General features: G+C 34.5%; 4 protein-coding genes across 5 annotated transcripts; 1 reads left to right on the forward strand and 3 right to left on the reverse strand.

Moving 5' to 3' along the window:
* Positions 1-194: 194 nt before the first annotated feature.
* Positions 195-1,638, reverse strand: LOC105638353 (uncharacterized). Its single transcript, XM_012222145.4, has 2 exons — positions 1,462-1,638; positions 195-1,121 (listed from the first exon to the last, which is right to left on the reverse strand). The coding sequence occupies exons 1-2, from the start codon at positions 1,563-1,565 to the stop codon at positions 305-307; spliced, it is 921 nt and encodes a 306-aa protein (XP_012077535.2). The 5' UTR covers positions 1,566-1,638; the 3' UTR covers positions 195-304.
* Positions 1,639-3,201: 1,563 nt separating this feature from the next.
* On the reverse strand, positions 3,202-5,310 carry LOC105637964 (uncharacterized). The gene is made up of 2 exons (XM_012221658.4): positions 4,743-5,310; positions 3,202-3,960 (listed from the first exon to the last, which is right to left on the reverse strand). Exons 1-2 carry the CDS (start codon positions 5,282-5,284, stop codon positions 3,522-3,524), a joined length of 981 nt encoding a protein of 326 aa, XP_012077048.1. The 5' UTR covers positions 5,285-5,310; the 3' UTR covers positions 3,202-3,521.
* A 1,367-nt stretch (positions 5,311-6,677) lies between these two features.
* LOC105637965 (tubulin-tyrosine ligase) lies at positions 6,678-11,991 on the forward strand. The gene is made up of 15 exons (XM_012221659.3): positions 6,678-7,078; positions 7,212-7,466; positions 7,719-7,843; positions 7,935-8,151; positions 8,418-8,543; positions 8,676-8,932; positions 9,063-9,170; positions 9,358-9,499; positions 9,588-9,750; positions 10,302-10,459; positions 10,636-10,959; positions 11,112-11,186; positions 11,349-11,418; positions 11,524-11,681; positions 11,792-11,991. The coding sequence occupies exons 1-15, from the start codon at positions 6,800-6,802 to the stop codon at positions 11,939-11,941; spliced, it is 2,607 nt and encodes an 868-aa protein (XP_012077049.1). The 5' UTR covers positions 6,678-6,799; the 3' UTR covers positions 11,942-11,991.
* A 500-nt stretch (positions 11,992-12,491) lies between these two features.
* Positions 12,492-17,940, reverse strand: LOC105637966 (FRIGIDA interacting protein 1). Of its 2 annotated transcripts, none has more exons than XM_020680708.3 (14): positions 17,672-17,940; positions 17,498-17,585; positions 17,268-17,366; positions 16,582-16,631; positions 16,209-16,275; positions 15,714-15,786; positions 15,432-15,487; positions 15,034-15,130; positions 14,641-14,725; positions 14,445-14,507; positions 13,695-13,754; positions 13,456-13,548; positions 13,047-13,109; positions 12,492-12,897 (listed from the first exon to the last, which is right to left on the reverse strand). In XM_020680708.3, exons 2-14 carry the CDS (start codon positions 17,553-17,555, stop codon positions 12,781-12,783), a joined length of 981 nt encoding a protein of 326 aa, XP_020536367.1. In that variant the 5' UTR covers positions 17,556-17,585; positions 17,672-17,940; the 3' UTR covers positions 12,492-12,780. The 2 variants fall into 2 exon arrangements, with proteins under 2 accessions (XP_020536367.1, XP_089580702.1); XM_089724576.1 differs by having other exon boundaries at positions 17,494-17,585; positions 17,672-17,939.
* Positions 17,941-18,759: the final 819 nt, after the last annotated feature.

Raw genomic sequence — 18,759 nt, forward strand, 5'->3', positions numbered from 1 at the left:
AGTATCATATTGATTTGTATTCTTTATATATATATATATATATATATATATATATATATATATAGACAAACCCAATTAATAACATATTTTCCATTTATTTACATTTACAAAACGAAAATAAAAATTTCACTAATAACCATTATCTCCAAATTTACTTTCAATTTCATTACATGGATAGATAAATTGGAGCAGTAATGCACCACACAATAATGTAACTCTATTTGCTTATTCTACTGTAAATTTCGAGGATTTTTTTCATTCTTCCATGACAGGGTACTACTAATTAAACATATGAAATCCAATCTTATGGGCGCTTTGGCACAAATTTTCTAGCCCAAACATGTTTGCCATTAATGTTGAATTTTGCTTTGTCAAGCCCACTAAGAATCACCTGAATGATTGATGGTGAGTTGAAGACAATGCGAGCAAACAACGATTGCTGCTGTGACTCAACTTCCTGCATATGAAGGGACTCGATACAATCACCAAATCTCCTAGTAAAAAATTCCCTCACTTCCCATGCTTCCACAGGGTAGCCCTTAGAGAAGGTCACAAACATTGTCCTCTCCTCTTCGGGTACCCCGACCACAACCGTAGGTTGATGGGCAGTCATCACTTTTTGAGTAGCATTTCTTTCAATCGCTTGCTGCATTATATCGTGCACTGCCCTTATGCACACTTCATTCACAATTTTTGCCACCCCTTGAATTGCACTAAACCGGTTTTCGTGAAAATGTTTAAGAGAAACTTCTTTCTCCATTAAACTTTGCATTAGAGGGATATCGCTATTTTGGGAAGTGAATTGATCTTGGTTTATGCAGGTGAGGCATATGATTGCTTCATCTGCTAATTCATTTATCAAAATTGAAGGTAAAGAAAGGATTTTCTTTACAACATTGCTGTAACCAATTCTTTCCATCCATAACCATAAGGCCAGTATTTGCAGAGACTCTACAGGGTCCCTCCATAGATTGATCACTAGAAGGCTATAAAGTTCTCGATCAATCGAATGGAATAACTTGAACTTCTCTGTTGAAACTAACGAAGTTGATGAAGAAGAAGAAGAAGAAGAAGCCATCAAGCAATAGTAATAATAATATCTTGTATAGAACATCAAAACCCTGCCAAAGTAACATTAATGTCTGACTTAAAGAAACCAAAGGAAAAAATAACTGTGTGCATGCATGCTTGCTTCCAGGTCTAACATCTAAAAAAACGCTAAATCATCATCTTGCAAATGATTTTCATTTCCAACTTGAATTTTTTTTCTCCAAATGTAAACTATTTTTAAATTCTAAATTATATTAAATTATATTATGCACGAAAAAAATAATATTCTGCATAAATAAATAAATACATATGATGCATAGAATCCCACTGGCATTGCTAATTGAACTACCACATACTAAAAGCAAAATGAAGAGTACCAAAAGAGAGAAAAAGAGAAACATAAAACAAAACCTGAAGCCTCTTTGTGAGCAATCAAAGGTACTAGATGAGACTCTCCAGAGCCAATTTATAAGTAGTAATGGAGGTGTTCCAAGCATGGTCTGAGGTAGAGTCATAATGTTATTCCTATCAATGGGTTTGGTTGCATTATCAGATCTTTGTTGTGTTACCCTCGTGATTTTGAGGGAAATAAATTGTTTTTATGGCATGTATATGCACAATTAATGACTCTGTAATCTTTCTATAGCAACCATAGTTGGTCTATTCAAAGTTTTGCCTCTTTCAGGGCATCCAATATCGGTCACAGAAAAAATCTTACAAATGTCTAATGAGGCTAAAGGGCATACTAATTACTACCTAACTATAGATTCTCGATAATGTCAAAGGAGCTTATCTACTTATATGTTTCTTTCCTTTCCTTTCAGTTTGTAGCTTAGCCTGTTTTATTTGGAACTAAGAAATAAAAAAGGGTCACATTTATGTTAATTATGTCATCAAATAACAATAATAACAAAAAAAATTTGGGGTTAAGGTTAAATCTTACAGTTACCATATAGTGAAATAATTCCGTTTTAATTCAATCATATAACATATTAAAAGTTTGTTAAGTCGGATGAGATACTTTAATTAAATGAAGTTAATTAATATGATCGATCGATGATAAAAATACCTAAATTTTTTAAAAAGATGTCGTTTTTAATACTTAATAATTAGTTTAAAAATACCTAAATTTTTACAAAACGTTATAAATTTTTACACAATGGTAAAAATCAGACCAATCATCTTGTAAATAGTCATGTATATAAAAAAAAAAAGTCACCTTTTATAAAGGTATTAGTCAGATATTACCAAATATTTACAAATTGACCTATTATCATCAAATGGGTATATTTTTAACTCAGCAACGCTAATTCATCTTCCAAGTAAAAATAGTGATTGGCGAGACGGACAGAACATTTCCAAATATCTCTGAATGCTTAAAAATCCTTATTTTCCACTTGATTTAATTTTTTTTTTCAGATATGATATATTTTTCAGTTTTGATTATATTAAATTATAAATAAAATATTAATATGTTATGCAATAAACAAATTAATATGCATTTGCATAAATGAATAAATATTAAACTCAATAAATTTATATGAGAAAACATAGTAAAATCATGTTCTTGAATCTTGATGACACTGTATTGTATATACATCACAACTAGAATAAGATTATTGTAACCTTATTCCTACCCATGGATTTGATTGCATTACTATAATTTTGTTGTGTTGTTTTTCAATTTTGAGTGAAGGATATTGTTCTATGAAATGGGATTATTAGTTATCCTGTCATCTCTATACAGCAATTATTCAATGATTTTCTAAAAGAGGATCTTGATCGTCAATTTTCTCTATTTCATAATCCAATGATTTATTTGCAAAGTACTTACGTATCTCATAGCATGTGTTCAGCCACCAGGTAATAAAAATATTTGAGGAAAAATATTTTATTTTTTAAAAGAATTCAAAAAAATACCTGCAAAATAATTTAAAATTAATATTTTAATTTTGTAAGAGGAAAAAAAATAATTTAAAAAAAATAAAAATAAAATAGCATTCATCTTACTGAATTTCCTCGTAAACCAATTTCACTCCACAAATTCGAACACGTTGAATAATACAGTAACATTCCCCACTCAATGACTGATCCCAAATTTTCAGATAAGGAGAATCGTAAGCAAGAAATGGCAAATGATCGAAGAGTAGGTTCATCAAAGTAGGCATCTTGAGTAGTAACAGAGACATACATTCAGGGAAAACATGCAGAAAAATGCAAACAGCCCATGATAAACTGATTTAGACAAAAGGCAAGAACAAAATTCCCTAATTATGATCAAAGAGAACAAACATTTAGGTGACTATATGGTACATAAATGAGAAACAGTCAGTTCATCATCTTAGAAAGAGTAGACAGCCGCTATACGCCTTCAACACCATGGTTTCCTTGGCGATTCAGTGTCGAGTAGAAGTTATATGTCAATGTCGTATGTTGTCAATATCTTCAATTAGAATACGTCAAATCAGTTATCAAAAGTTGCTGGCAGCAGCAGCAGACTGTAAATCGGAAAGGGAGAAAGATCGCCAATGAGAGTTCCAATGAGCAGGCGGCAAACAAGATCCATTGCCAAGTGAAGTTTTTCCATGCGGATGCAGAGGTGGAAGACCAGAAGAAGGTGATGATGAAGTTGTATAGGAATCCCCCCTTTTTTCGTTGCTTTTATAACAGTTGGTCCCAAGAGCCGCTGTACTTCGATTGAAGTTTGCTGGTTTCTTTCCACTTGCATTATCTTTGGTGGTTTGATTGCATTTCTTATCCAAAAAGTTATTTCGAGCTAAAAGGTTCTTGCGCTTCCTGCTATAGGTATTTTCTGGTTTTGCGAAATCTTTAACAGAGGAAGCAGAAGACGCATCTGCTAGACTGGTGAACGACTTCGACTTGCCATTATAGAACTTTGATATGCCTCTCCTGAAACATTCAAGAAAGGCAATAATAAGCAAAATATTTTAGAGCTAAGGCAATAGCAGGGTAGAAGATGTTGACTACCAACATACATATATCTCTAATCCTATTGAAAACTCCTATGCCCAATCAGTTTCTATATGATAGATGTTAAATATGCTTCAAAATATCAGCTTCTGTAACTGCAGGATAACAATCACACGTACAGAAAGGGCTCCCACTGATAAGCAAACTTTCACATTGTATATAGTTCTTTAGCTATATACTACTCATAAGCTAAATAACATTGATTTTGAACTGATATACAACCATACACTACCTACAATAAGTCAATTACAATTTTCTCTTCACATAAAACAAGTTTTAAGCTGCCATTAGTATTACTATGTGACTACTGGTTCAGAACTACAGTAAATACTGAAGAATACATCCCTATTTATGTACCTCTTGCACTATCACCCAATTTACCCAACAGATACTTTGATTTTTCTCCTTTTCAATTCCAACTTAACCTTTCCTATCACAATTTACAATTACCATACATTAGCAAATAGCAGGCCATCCAAACCCTAGCCTGTTGGCCATTTTGTCATTTTACAGGCCTCACATCAATTCATGATTAGGGGTTAAGAAAATCAGTTATTGCAGGACTTCCCAATTTGGATTGTTTTAAAATCAACAAGAAAATTAATTTTTAGAAAACTTAACCCACATAAAACTCAAACCCCATCAAGATTCAATGAAAGCCACAGACCCATCATAGTTAACAGCTAAAAAGAGATACTTACTTGACAGGCAAAACCTCCTCTAAAGCATCCATGGTATCTAATGGTCCTTTAAACGAGCTCTGAACCTCAGATTCCTCGCAATCATCGCCGGTCACTTCCCCACTCGACGCGTCACTATTCCTCCCGATCGAAGAAGAGCTACTAGAATCTTCCAAATCCTCCTCCCTTCTTCTCTCCACCGTCGGAAACCCACGATCTCCGTTACACATCCCCACAAACGGCGACATCCGGTGAATAAACCCAGAACGCTGGATTGAAACCCCTGAACTCCTCTCAAAATCAATCGACATAACGATTAAAGACAAATGAAGTAGAATGGCAGAGTTGATAAGTATTAGCCAAGACAAAGGAAAGGCACATGGGTTCACGCCACTGGTAATACTATATACAATGGTGTATATTGGATGGATTAGACGGCTGAATTTAATAAATTCGACAGAGATAATAAATAAATAAATAAGAGAGAGAGAGAGAGAGAGAATAAAAGAAGGGCTTATCCTGATCCTGGATGGGGAAAGAAACGGAAAGATGTTTCTGCGCATATGTTTATCTGTTTCCAGATATTTTTCTCAATTGCCTTTAATTTATTTTTAAGAATAATAAAATAATGTCAAAGAGACAATGCGTTGCGTTACGATGTTTCAGGTCTGTACCGGGCACAGCTTTTGACTCGTGCGAGTGCGTGTGGGTCGGTGAGATGGATAGCTTTTGAGTTTAATTTATTAAGGGGTAGTTATTATTTTAAATTAAATTTTTTAATATTTTTAAATACTATATTTAATTTAATAATGATTGTTTATGTATCACTCCAACTCTCAATTAAGTATTTAAATTTAAAAATACTCGTCAAAATTATAAAAAATATTAATTAAATGTATAATTATACGGAAACAATGATATCATATCATTGTCAATAATTGAAATGATAAATTTAAGATATCCATCAAAATTAAAATTTATAAATTGAATTTATAAATAGAAGTAAAAATCAAAAGATAGCTAAAATACCATAGATTAAAGTAATAATATTATAAAAATAAAATACCTATTAAAAGTTTTACGGATTACAACTAAAATTAGAAATGGAAAGACAATGAAATTTACCTGTTAGATCATATATAGCCTTGTGTAGATAATGAGTTCAATTAGATTAAAAATTTAAATTATGCATAGAATATTATAAGGTTTTAAATAACTTTATAATTTTATTATTTAAATTAATTTAAACTTCATAAATTTGATAAGGTCTAATTAATCTTATCGCTTATTTAGAGAGTCAAAATTATATTAGGAGAATAGATATTATTTTAAAGTATGGTGTATACTTAAATTTGATGATGCATTTCTAAGTTGGTTTGTTAAGAAATGATTTCATGTTCATGCTCAGCACATTGTTGAGTCGAATCTCCATGCATGTACTTTTTTTTTTGCTTCATCGTGTATTAAAATGAATTATGTATTATTGTAAGTAAATACAAATATAATTTTAAATAGAAAGAGAAGTTGCTAGAAAGTTGGTAGTTGGTGGGTAGAAATAGAATATTTATTGAATTATATTCCTTCATAAAGATCTAATTATTCCAATTCCAATTCCAAATGCTAATAAACAGAGCATGTTTATAAATGTACCAAGGTTTGTATTCCCTCCTCTTCAAATGAATTGTTGGACGGTCGAGTCAAATTATAATTTCTCAAAAAAAAAAAAATCAAATTAGAAAAAAGGCACTTAATTTAATAATTAATGGTATATATATATTACCAACAGGGACGAAAGTTAATTAAAAAAATTACAATATATTTTTAAAAATACAGACGGACTAATTTTACTTTATAAAATCATAATTTTTTTTTACTATCATTTTATATTCCACCAACAAAATACTATTAAAATTTTCTGAAACCGCAATATTAGTTATTAACTAACAACCCAACCAAATAAGCCCATAATCTCACAAAGCATACGCCACCAAAAACCTCTCTAAACCCTCACTCTCAGTCACTAGCTCACTCCTCAACTGCGAATAACACGGAGGAGACGACATTAATATCATTGTAAGATGTCCACGACTGTTTCAAGGATAGAAACCTACGAGGATTTCGTGAAAGCTCATGGTGTTCTATTGGCTGCCTCAGGGCTACCTCGATCGCTGCACTACAAACTTTTCGAGAAACTTACTTCAGAGACCTTCGATGGCGGCGCATACTTCCAAGTCGAGCCCTGCGAGGAGGGCCGGCAGAGAAGGCTCGTCTTCACCTCCGATTCAATGCCTAAAGATTCCAACGTTTTCCTCGTTGACCATGCTTGGACTTTTCGTCTATCTGATGCTTACAAACAGGTACCTCCAATTCTTCTTATCAAGTAAAGTCTTTTTATTATATCTGGGTAGTAGCATTTTCTTGGTTTTTTGCGATGTTGTGGTTTTTGGTGGCTCTTTTGTAAATAAAGTTTGAATCTTTGAGCTTTTGTAGCTACAAGAAGTGCCAGGATTGGCTCAGAGGATGGCTTCTTTGATGTGTGTAGATGATGATTTCAATTCCGGTGCTGAAGAGGAGGATGGAGCTTTGCAAGAGAACAATTCTAAATTGAATGTCATGGATATTATTGAGAATGAGATTAATGATGCAAAAATGAAAGGCTGTGATACTGTTAGGTGGTTGGAACTTGAGGAGCTCAACATTGACGATGATATGCTGGTCTCTCTTGATTTGTCCAGTAAATTACCGGTCTGTTATTATCATCCATCTCAGTTGTTTTGCTTATCATTTATCCAAGTCATATTTATATCATACAGCTCGAAAGCAGAGTTCTTATTGACCGAATTTGTTTTTTAGAGTTGTTATTCACTTGCTTATTAATTGAAGTAAGACACTTATATTAGTGGAGGAGGCGCCAAATTCTAGAAGTTCAGTTATTTTGGTGTTTATAATTTTTATTTTATGGAGCTTAATATTTATGCCTCCATTTTGTTGTATTAGGATTTACTAGCGCTAAGTCTGTGTGGAAACAAGCTTAAGAATGTAGAACTAGTTGTGCAAGAAGTTACCAAGTTCAAAAATCTCAGGGCTCTCTGGCTGAATAACAATCCAGTTAGTAAAAGCTGGTATGATTGCTGATACACGGAAAGTATAACCTACTTTAAAATTGCTGTTAGCTATTCTTCTTTGAGGAATAACTCATCTATTCTGCTCCAGTGATTGTCGTATGGCAGATATAATTGTCCAAGGATGTCCAAGATTGGAAATCTACAACTCTCAATTCACCAGTAATTTTGGTGAGTGGGCTTTGGGATTTTGTGGAGGAGTGTATGAGAAGGATAATCCTGGCTATGTCAGTCAAAGTGATTCCCAATTGCAGAATGTGACATCTCTTGACCTTTCGAATAGATATATTCATTCTCTGATTAATAAGGTCCAAACTCTTCTCTTTTTACACCGGATCTTCATTTCGTGATTTATTCTTTGTTTTTATAGCTCATCAGTGCAAACTTCTTTCTTCCACGTGCATTTGCTATTGAGAAAGTAGGCTAGGAATCCTGCATGCCAAAAAATCGCGGCTTCTTCCCCTATTATGCTGAAAAAAAATTCTATTGTATAACTCACGCATTATCAATTAATTATCAAATCAGCCTGCAGTAACTAAATTTGCTGATATAATGTGGTTGTGCTTTCCTTTAGGCATTTTCTCCTGATGAGATGCCATCCCTTTCACATTTGAATATTCGGGGAAATCCGTTGGAGCAGAATTCAGTTAATAAATTATTGGACGTATTGAAGGGATTTCCATGTTTACAATCTTTGGAGGTACTCTTTTTAGAAGCAGTCCTTCGTAATATATAGAAGAAAGAAAATAAGCCCTGAAAAAAGAAGAGCTTGGGGTTGGCTTAATTTCGTGTGTTAGTTATTTTACTGTCTCTTACTTTCATTTTCTTATAGGTCGATATTCCTGGTCCCCTTGGAGATAGTGCTATAGAAATCCTTGAATCTCTTCCCAGACTTTCTTTTCTGAACGGTGTTAGCGCATCAAAAATACTAGATAAGGGAAACCATGTGATTGATTCGATACTTCAGCCTCGGCTTCCAGAATGGACAGCTGATGAATCTCTTGTTGATCGTGTTCTTAATGCAATGTGGTTATATGCAATGACATACAGACTTGCAGATGAGCAAAAAATTGATGAAACCTCTGTGTGGTATGCATTTGTGTGTTGACTAACACAGTAATTTATATTTATCTGTCCCCTGTTGCTCACGCACTCACACACTCATGCATGCATCTAATGAATGATGGAAGAGTGAAGTGCTTTATTGAGTCTCCTGCAGGTATGTGATGGATGAACTAGGGTCAGCTTTGAGGCATAGTGATGAGCCAAATTTCAAGGTGTCTCCTTTTCTCTTCATGCCTGAGGGGAAGCTGGAATCAGCTGTGAGGTTGTTTTCAGAGACTCATTTTTTTGCAATCCTTATGCGTGTTTCTATGTTCTGTGATGTAGTGATCTTTGAAGTTCAAAAAATGACATACACACAGAGACACGTGCTTTGCAAAAGGGTTCTATAAGTGTATGATTAGTACCAACCTTGTCATGAACATAAATACCTATTTTTTCTTCATTTCCAGCTACTCCATTTTATGGCCCATCCAGAATGTCCAAAGTGGAGATGAGTGCACTCGTGATTTCCTTTTTGGTATTGGAGAAGACAAGCAGCGTTCTGCTCGTCTGACTGCATATTTCCGCACACCACAGAATTATTTTATTCAAGTATTAACTCTATATCTGAATTTTGCTGCTATTTTGCACCGAAACATGGCTGTCTTTCGTCTTGGCTAATTGATGCAATTTCTTTCAGGAGTATAAGAAATTCTATCAGGAATTGCAAGCAAAAAATTTTTTCTTACCAGTGAAGTCTTCTTTGACCAGAAACTTGTGTCGCAGTGATGGATGTCCTTTACGAGTTTACACTGATATGCCTCCAGTGGAAGAGTTTTTGACACGTCCTGAATTTGTTATCAGTATGTGCTACAGTCCATTCTCCCATTGGGTCTTGATTATTATAGCAACCTCCATATTCTTTTTTATTTGTACATCCTATAAAATATTCAGTGATAAACAAGTCATGCACGCAAAGAGTTACTGTATCTATAAAATTATGTTGTAGCTGCTAATATTTTATTTGCATTTTTATTGTGGTTCTTTGATTTAAAGCTAAATCGCGAAGGTTGATTGACATTGTTTGTTTTGTTGTTTACTATTTTCCCCCTTCTGCATTGCTGACTATACATCCAGAGCGTTTTTTAGTCCTGACTAACAAGGAAAGTACAGTTGATAGGCAGGAATATTATACCTTTCGAAGATCCAATTATATGGATTGAATATATAGCAGGATTTGCATAATAGGTTTAATCATTGCCTTAATTGAGCAGAGGAATCTTTTTCCCGTTTGCTTATCTCCCTCTATGCACTATTGTTCAGGAAAGGCTCGCATGAGTTTCAGTTGTATGTTCAAATCCAATTTCCTTTACCCTGGTCTTACTGGCTTCTCTAATAACTGTTTTTGCTACAGCAACTGAGCCCAAGGATGCAGATATTATATGGACAAGCATGCAGGTGGACGATGAAATGAGAAAAGCTACCGGAATTACGGATCAGCAGTATGTAAACCAATTTCCTTTCGAGGCTTGTGTTGTCATGAAACATCATTTGGCAGACACTATTCAGAAGGTAAAGAAGCAAATCCAATTTATATTTGAACAGCCAACGTGAAACAAAAGGATATTTTCTTTTAGAGTTGTTACTTTTACTATTCATGCAGTCTATCTGTGGTAGATCAGAATGCCACAAAAATGTGCAATCATTTTCACAATAAATTAGTTCTTTGAATTTCCTCTTTTCAACAGGCATATGGATCTCCTGAATGGTTACAACCTACTTATAATCTTGAAACACATCTATCTCCACTTGTTGGTGACTATTACATACGTAAGAAAGATGGAATGAACAATCTATGGATCTTAAAGCCCTGGAACATGGCACGAACTATTGATACAACTGTAACTGATAATTTGTCTGCTATTATCCGCCTGATGGAGACTGGTCCAAAAATATGCCAGAAATATATCGAGCATCCTGCATTGTTTCAAGGGAAGAAATTTGATCTCCGTTATATAGTACTGGTTCGCAGTATAAGGCCTCTGGAAATATTTCTTACAGATATTTTCTGGGTATGTGCATTATCACCAATATTTGTGCCAATATGATGCGAAAGCAATACTTTGTAGTATTTGTAGGCGATAACTAAGATGGAACTATCTGTTTGAAGTTTAAGCATATTTTTTATCCACAATTAAAGTGGTTGTCTTCATTTTTATTTTAGGTGAGATTGGCAAATAACAGGTACACTCTGGACAAGCACAGCTTTTTTGAGTATGAGACTCACTTCACTGTTATGGTATGTGTTGAGCATTCTTGCTTTTGTAGTTTCTCTATGTTCCTTTTAGGCAGCCATATGGTCATGGCACCTTGTATGGGGATTGAAAATGAAATGAAACGGAAAATAAACTGAATTTATTTCTTCTCTTTAATGTGATGTGTTAACTTGAATGGCATGCAGAACTATGGTAGACGAATGAATCACATGAACACTACAGAGTTTGTTAAGGAATTTGAACAAGAGCATCATGGTAACATCTACTCTGCCACTTATTTAACTGCTCTTCTCCCCTGCAAGGAATAGCTCGTGGCATGCCAATGGTCACTGCTGATGTAAATTCTTATTTATGTTGCAGTTAAATGGTTGGATATCCATCAGAAAGTTAAAACTATGATTCGATCTCTTTTTGAGGCAGCTGCACTGGTACATCCTGAAATGCAAAGTCCGATGTCAAGGGCAATGTATGGTGTAGATGTAATGCTTGATAGCTCTTTTGAGCCAAAGTTACTAGAGGTTTGTAACTACCAATGCCTCCCTTCTCCAATGCTTCATTTTAAGCATTACATTTGAATTGGTCGAGTTCTCTGATAATAGTTGTATTTTTACAATTTTTATATATGTAGGTAACTTACTGTCCTGACTGTACAAGAGCATGTAAGTATGATTCACTGGCTGTATTTGGAGGTGGCGAGGCAATCAAAAGCAAAGACTTCTTCAATTATGTGTTTGGTTGTCTATTTTTGGGTGAAACTACCTATGTACACCCACTGTAATTAATTAATGAATATCATATACATATATACAGGAGTTTCTTTTGTTTTAAGCATGTAGTTTATAATATTACTGGTGAAGACGATCTATTTTTTTGAGCGATTGATGACGTGTAATCATCCCCTTTTTGTAGGGATGAGTACTGATCGGTTCAGTTGATTCAGTTTGAATTTTTGCAAAACCGGAACAACCAAATTCTTTGGAAAGAAAAGTTGAACCGCACTTAAGAAATAACTAAGCTATTGAACCAAAATAATTGAACTGAAATTTTGAGGAAAAAAAAAATGCATATATGATATATCAAAATATATTTTTATATGGTAAAATGTATAAATATATCTTTATATATTGATTTGGTTATTTTGATTTTTTTTTTTTTTTTCATCTTTTATCAAGATCAAGTTCAGATAAATCTATGCTTCGTTGACATTGCACGCTATTGACTCTCGAGGTTCTTTATCCAACACAAAGCAGAGAGCAATTTGGCTACTGCTAAATAGCTACAACCTGTTTGGTGATTGAGAAAGTAGAGACAGCGTGGCAAAAAGTAGATACAGCTATTCAAAACCTCACGCCACTAAAATTAATACCTTAGTAATAGTTCCGGCATCACAAGCACTTTTCGAGTCTCACGAAAGAGAGTGAGATGCCTTCCATCAAAAAGAAAATACTATAGCATCAAGCAATATATGCAATTTGCTTCAATTTGTTTCCTTAATGAACTGTTATATACATTCAGTCATCTGTTCCTGCAAACAGTGAACTTTGATGGTTTTTGTCCCATCTTGGAGAGGAAATAAAATTCCATCAGAAATGACAGTTGTGGAAAATTCCAGGGCAATTATGCTGTACGCTGCTCACTTTGTTCAGTTTGTATGCCCCAGTGACCTCTTGACGCTGAAAGCTTCTTTTGCAGTTCCAGATTTGACAACTGCTCAACCTCCAATGCTCGCTCAAGCTTTAACACAATAAGTTACATCAAATTATGAGCTTACGTTAGAATAAACCACTTCTTTGAAAGATGACCCAAGTCATCATGCCAAGATAATTCTACAGCAGGATAGTACCATTAACACATCCTAAGCGAAACAGAAATAGAAGTTGTACCTTTGCTGCTCGTGTGCTCCATTCCCCTAAAATAGCTCTGAGTCTTTCATTCTCTTCCACATACTGTTCCGACAATTCGTTAATGAAATTAGGAAAAGCTCAACATGACCACAGTGATTTGTATTTTGTAGAATATGCAAATCACATACAACCTTTTCTTAAAGCGTGTGCAGAATTAGCAGTATTAGAGAGAGAGAGAGAGAGAGAGAGAGAACACTGGGAAACATCTAAAAACTATAACCTGACAAATACTGCAGCAACGTAGACACATAAATATTTTTGCAGACAACAGCTAAACATAAAGAAAGCACCAATCATTTAGCAGCATTTATTTAATACAGCAGAAATAATATGTAACAAGAATAAAATAATTTAAACTGAGAATGCCAGTTATAGCTATTGGAGACACCTGATTGTTTGTAGTGCGTACTCGCTGTACCTCAGCGTCCCTCTCAGCTATCAAGGATCGAGCAAGCCTTAGTTCAGTCTGTAGTTGATTCATCTGTACCATGAATAATCCCATGCCCATCCCCAACACCAGTTTAGTGAATAAAAACTTACTTCCTCTATACGTGTATGTTTATGGGCATTGCATGTATGAAACTCATGCTGCTAAAGCAAGAATATTATCACAAATCAATTAACTACCTCAGCAGAAAGAGTCCGTAATTCTTGTTCACGAGCAGCTAACATATGAGCAAGATCAACCTGGAAAAGCAGACACCAATAACCATTATACTCCACTTTTGTTCAAACAGAAGGAAAAATCCTACCAGGCTCTTTAAAATGGAAAATTGGATGAGAAATCTATTATCCATAAGCTTGTGAACTACATTTTTATGTCAGACGTATAGGAATCTAATCACAGAAACCACAAGATAAAGGACATTGTAGATTTGTTGCATAAATTGCATATTATGTCAAGTGGCAACCACTTCAGTCAACATTAGCCTAACATTCTCATGTGGACAATTCTTCTTTACCCCGCCTAGCATTTGCTACATTAAGTTGTCCTTTAGCAAGCAGGTAAAAAGCATATTCTCAAGACCCAATAATATGCATTTGCACTTGATTTAACCCCATTGATTGACCAATTCACATGATATTAGATAATTACCCATTAGCAATAAATTTCATGTTTGATATTAATCCTTTGGACACTAGACCTGGGTCTCAACATACTTTTTGATATGAACAATTACAAAAACCCACATGTCCAAAACCCTCCCATGTCAAGTCAAGTTGATTAATGTATCTTTTTCCCCACAGTTCAATGTTCATGTGAATACAACCAATCTCATTATCTAGCAAAGGCATATGATATAGGTTAACCTCATGTGCGCTTCATAATTTCACCTAGTTCTATGTGTAAAAGAACCTTAGGTTGGCCAAGATTACCTGAGGTGTGCTCCCATCATTAGATCGCTCATATTTGCTCAAGCATTCTTGCAGACGAAGAATCTGCTCATAGCCCAAGGCATTTCAGCAATCAAACAATGGTCAAATTAATTTTAAAAAAAAAGAAGATGCAGCAACAAACTTGAAGATGCAGCAAGATAGATCCAATGCAACCATGAGTTTAGTTGCCTCATACCTCCTCGCTCAAAAAGTGAAGGTTCTCACGCTGATACTGAAGTAAAGCCATTTGCTGATCTGAAAGTCGACCACCATCATGATATCTGTTGCAGAATAGAGTCCTCAATGTAGCACCGGTTTTTTTATGCATATAAAAAATTATTTAGTGGATGTACTTATTCATGTTAGTCAAATGACAGTTTTACCTGCATGTTACAAGACACAACAGGCACTGATCAGAATACCAATAATATTATGGACACCACCACAGGCAAAAGTTAACCATGTAATGCAGGATTATTCTTCATATATTATAAATTTTTTTTATCTTAATCTATTTGACCCCATGAAATATTGGAAACATTGATAAGAGGTCATGAGGACTGGGAGGTTGTAAAGAAAGCACAGCTACCTCAAGCCTTCCAAAGAACTTGATTGTTGCAGTGGGGAATATAATGACTTCAAAATATCAGGCTGAGAATCTAATGAATTGTACTGGTGCAAATAACCTGCAGGATCCAAGAAACAAGCAGAACACGTCAAGGCAAAAATTGTGACAGATTCATATCCAGTCAGCAGCATTATCTATAAGAACAGTCTATACAATGTTAAAACAATGGAGCTGATGCCTATGGATTATGGAAAGAGAATCTTCCAATATCTATAATTAGACCTGAATGCAGGAAAAACTCATCTCACCACAAGCATATAGGATCAGAGAATTGTGAAACCAATTCACTTGTACATGTACACCGCCACATAAAAAAGGTTGTAAAAGTCATATATGTCAAGATATTTAAATAAACTCACCAATATATACAGTCATAAAGGATACAGCACATATTGCTTCAGTCAGCACAATAACCCTGCACATTCAGGGAGTAAGCTGAGAAATAGCCAATATTCCACAGTTTGATAAGGTAAATTTAAAGCAGCAACCCATTTTTCATTCGTACCCAACATGAAAAAGATGCACGATATTGATTATCAATGACAATATCATCACGAGAAAAAAGAGATCAATTTCATAGCAATTTATGCTGACAGCACAATAACTAGGATGCATAGCACAAATATCGGTAATTTCCATACCTCAGCAATGCAGAGATCGAAAGAAAGCTGATTTGGGGTTTCCATACCATGACAAGCAGCATTGCAGCAGTTCCTGTAATTTATCTAAACATTCAATAAAAAGATGATAGTAATAACTTCAACAGGATAGAAGAAGTATACATAAAATTAGAAAATTGCATTTTGCTTATGAGAATATAACAATCAATGGTGCAAAGGAAAATCTAATAGCAATAAGTCTATCTACTGCAGCATCATAAAAGTAGAAGTTCTTACATAGAAGAATATTTCCTTGTTTTCACTTTTTAAATATAAAAATTTTAAGAGAGAAATTCTCGGAGAAAACATTATTTCCAAATGCTTGTATGTCTAATAACACATAGCAGATTCAGTAACCCAACAGAAGATCAGAACCATATAGTTTGTGAGAGAGTGTGAATGTGTGTGTGTGTGTGTGTGTATGTGTGTGAGAGAGAGAGAGAGAGAGAGAGAGAGAAATTAAGGGCATGTACTTGCCATACGCAGTAATGGCAAATGGTAAACGAACAATATGCTTCAACTTCTGGCTGAAACTATAATAACCCTGCAAAACAAATAATCATGTAATAGTTTCTAAATCAAGCAAGCATGGGAATATAAATCCCAACAGTACTGCAGTTAAATAAATACATTAAAGGGTAGTACCATAGAAGCCTAACTTTACTCACGATTGCTTAATTCCAAGGTTGGTGAAAAATTCACGTCCAATACATATTTCAGAAACTATTTTACCAATATAATCAAAGCCTTGAATCCAAAGTACAAAAAACCAAATTTTTAGAGAGAATATCAACTGCACTAATCACAAAGTTTTTTAAACTAGCATTTTCCTTTTCCTCATGAAGAGTACCTGCAACCGAATTTTCTGGACTTGAGAAACAAAATATTGTTGGAAAATGCCTGAAAAAGTGAAAGAAACTCATTATAATTGCAGTGCACTCACTCCTTACAAAGCTATTCTAAATTCAAATCTATCAATTGAAAATGAATCTATACCAAGAAAGCTAGACTGGTAGAGACTTAACTACAAACAAAGAAAAAAAATGTAAGAGAAAACCAGAATGGAGAAAACATATATTTTAAAGCATAAGATATTTCAGAAACCAGCTGCTCAAACAAAATTCCAGCAGACATATCATGCCACCAAAATATGTTCTGAAGCGAAACTGTACGTCAGCAATAATATAACTTATGATGCAGATAGAAAACCATTAAATCAATATTCCTATTGGACTTCACAAATTCTCCATCAATATTGACCATTAAATCAACAAGTATGATGTGGTCATTAGGTCTCAAAGTTTAAATTTGTCCGAGAGAAAGAAAGGAGAAAAACATGGTATTACAATTCTAGTTAGTAGCACTTCCTCCTGGATAAGTGACTTTAATCAAGACTCCTAAAAGTGATAAATTATCATTCAGTGAATTCAAAACAGAAAAAATGAATGCTTTTGACCTGATGATAAAACCAACAATAAATAAGATAGTGTAATGGCAATGACTGCCAGTTATCTATAAGTTGTAGTAGAGCCAGACCTGTCACTATTAGAAGAACGACATCGCAGCTACAAAGTAATGAAGGGACCAATTTGTGATCAAACACGAAAGGAGCTAATGCACCCAAAGCAGCATAACCTGCCTAAAATTGAATAACAATCAATCAGAGCATGTTGCTTTATGCAAACTCTCAAAACAGAAATTGTAAAATAATTCCTAAATTGCACAATCATGCAAAATGAAGCATAAGTGTAATAAATTGAACTTGCCAATAGAAGACAGTAAACAACAGCTCCAAAAATACTCCTGCGTTTCCGGTGACCGCATAATGGAGCCTCGTGCAGTATATCGAGGAAACTGCAATGGCAGAAAAGGCCAAACCAATCAGAACTCAACAACGGAAATAGAAATTAATTGCATTAGAAGAACAATTGAAAACTTACAGAGCGTCATCGTCAGGAGATGTAGAAGGAGAATTACTATGTCTCTCTGTGGACATCTTATTTCGTCGTCTTGTTTTCTAGGGTTTTTGTTGATTTTATTTTCTGAAAAGTGTTGGGTTTAGATTTAGATCATTACTTTGAGTGCCATTTTCGGGTTGGCTTCACTCTGATGATGATGGTTTTGGTTGGAGAGTCACTGAGTCAGGCGAGTTAACACAGTCGCAGTTGTTTAATTAGAAATGTTTTGACTTGTCGGTTGTGTTGCTTGCGCGTGTCTGTCAGCGATGGGGATGAATTGAGTGAATTAGTGGGCCCACGGATTTTTGGGATTGACCCTTTCTTTTCTTAATGGGCCGAAGACAGCCTAATTTTATTACTGTTTAAATTGGGCTCTGTAGGATTAAGCACTGAGCTGTCTTATAACAATGAGATTATTGAAAGAATATATGGCATCAAATTACATTTTTTTCAATAAAAAATAGTTTACAAATGTTTTCAAAAAAAATATTTTACAAAATTTCTTATTTTAATAATGAGAAATTTCACAAAATTCCATCTTCTAGCCTCTAGGTAGACTTAAAAAATGTTCAATGTAAGAGATGATTGAAGATTTTATAAAAGATTCTTTGTTCTTTGTTCTTTCTTTTTTTTTCCCGTATAAAGAATACCATATGTGCCTACGCTTTTACGCTTACGTAAAGTATATGTCACTGTTTATATCGCAACAAGGACCAGACTCAACCCAGACCACTTAATTATATTGGCCCACTCTCGGAACCCAGTCCAATTTTTTGTTTTTTTTTTTTTTTTTTTTTTTTGCCCTTTTCTCCGGAAAGAAACTGGAAAAGGTATGGTCCTACAATCGGGAATCTACGACTGGTCGTTGGACTCAACTGGTCGTCTAACGGTCATTCAAAGATCATGAGGTTAGGAGTCAAGAGGGCGTTCTGCAATCTACATTGGTGGAAATGCGATGTGACAAAGAGGAGGTTGTAGATTGTTCACTGGAATTAAGAATTAACCATGTGATTTTGGCGAGGGTTATTCTTATTTTTCCGTGGTTGTCTCTTTTCATGTAAGAAGATAAT

The sequence above is a fragment of the Jatropha curcas genome, chromosome 8, assembly GCF_041381405.1.
Source record: "Jatropha curcas cultivar XTBG-Jc1 chromosome 8, XTBG_Jcur_1.0, whole genome shotgun sequence".
NCBI lineage: Eukaryota > Viridiplantae > Streptophyta > Magnoliopsida > Malpighiales > Euphorbiaceae > Jatropha > Jatropha curcas.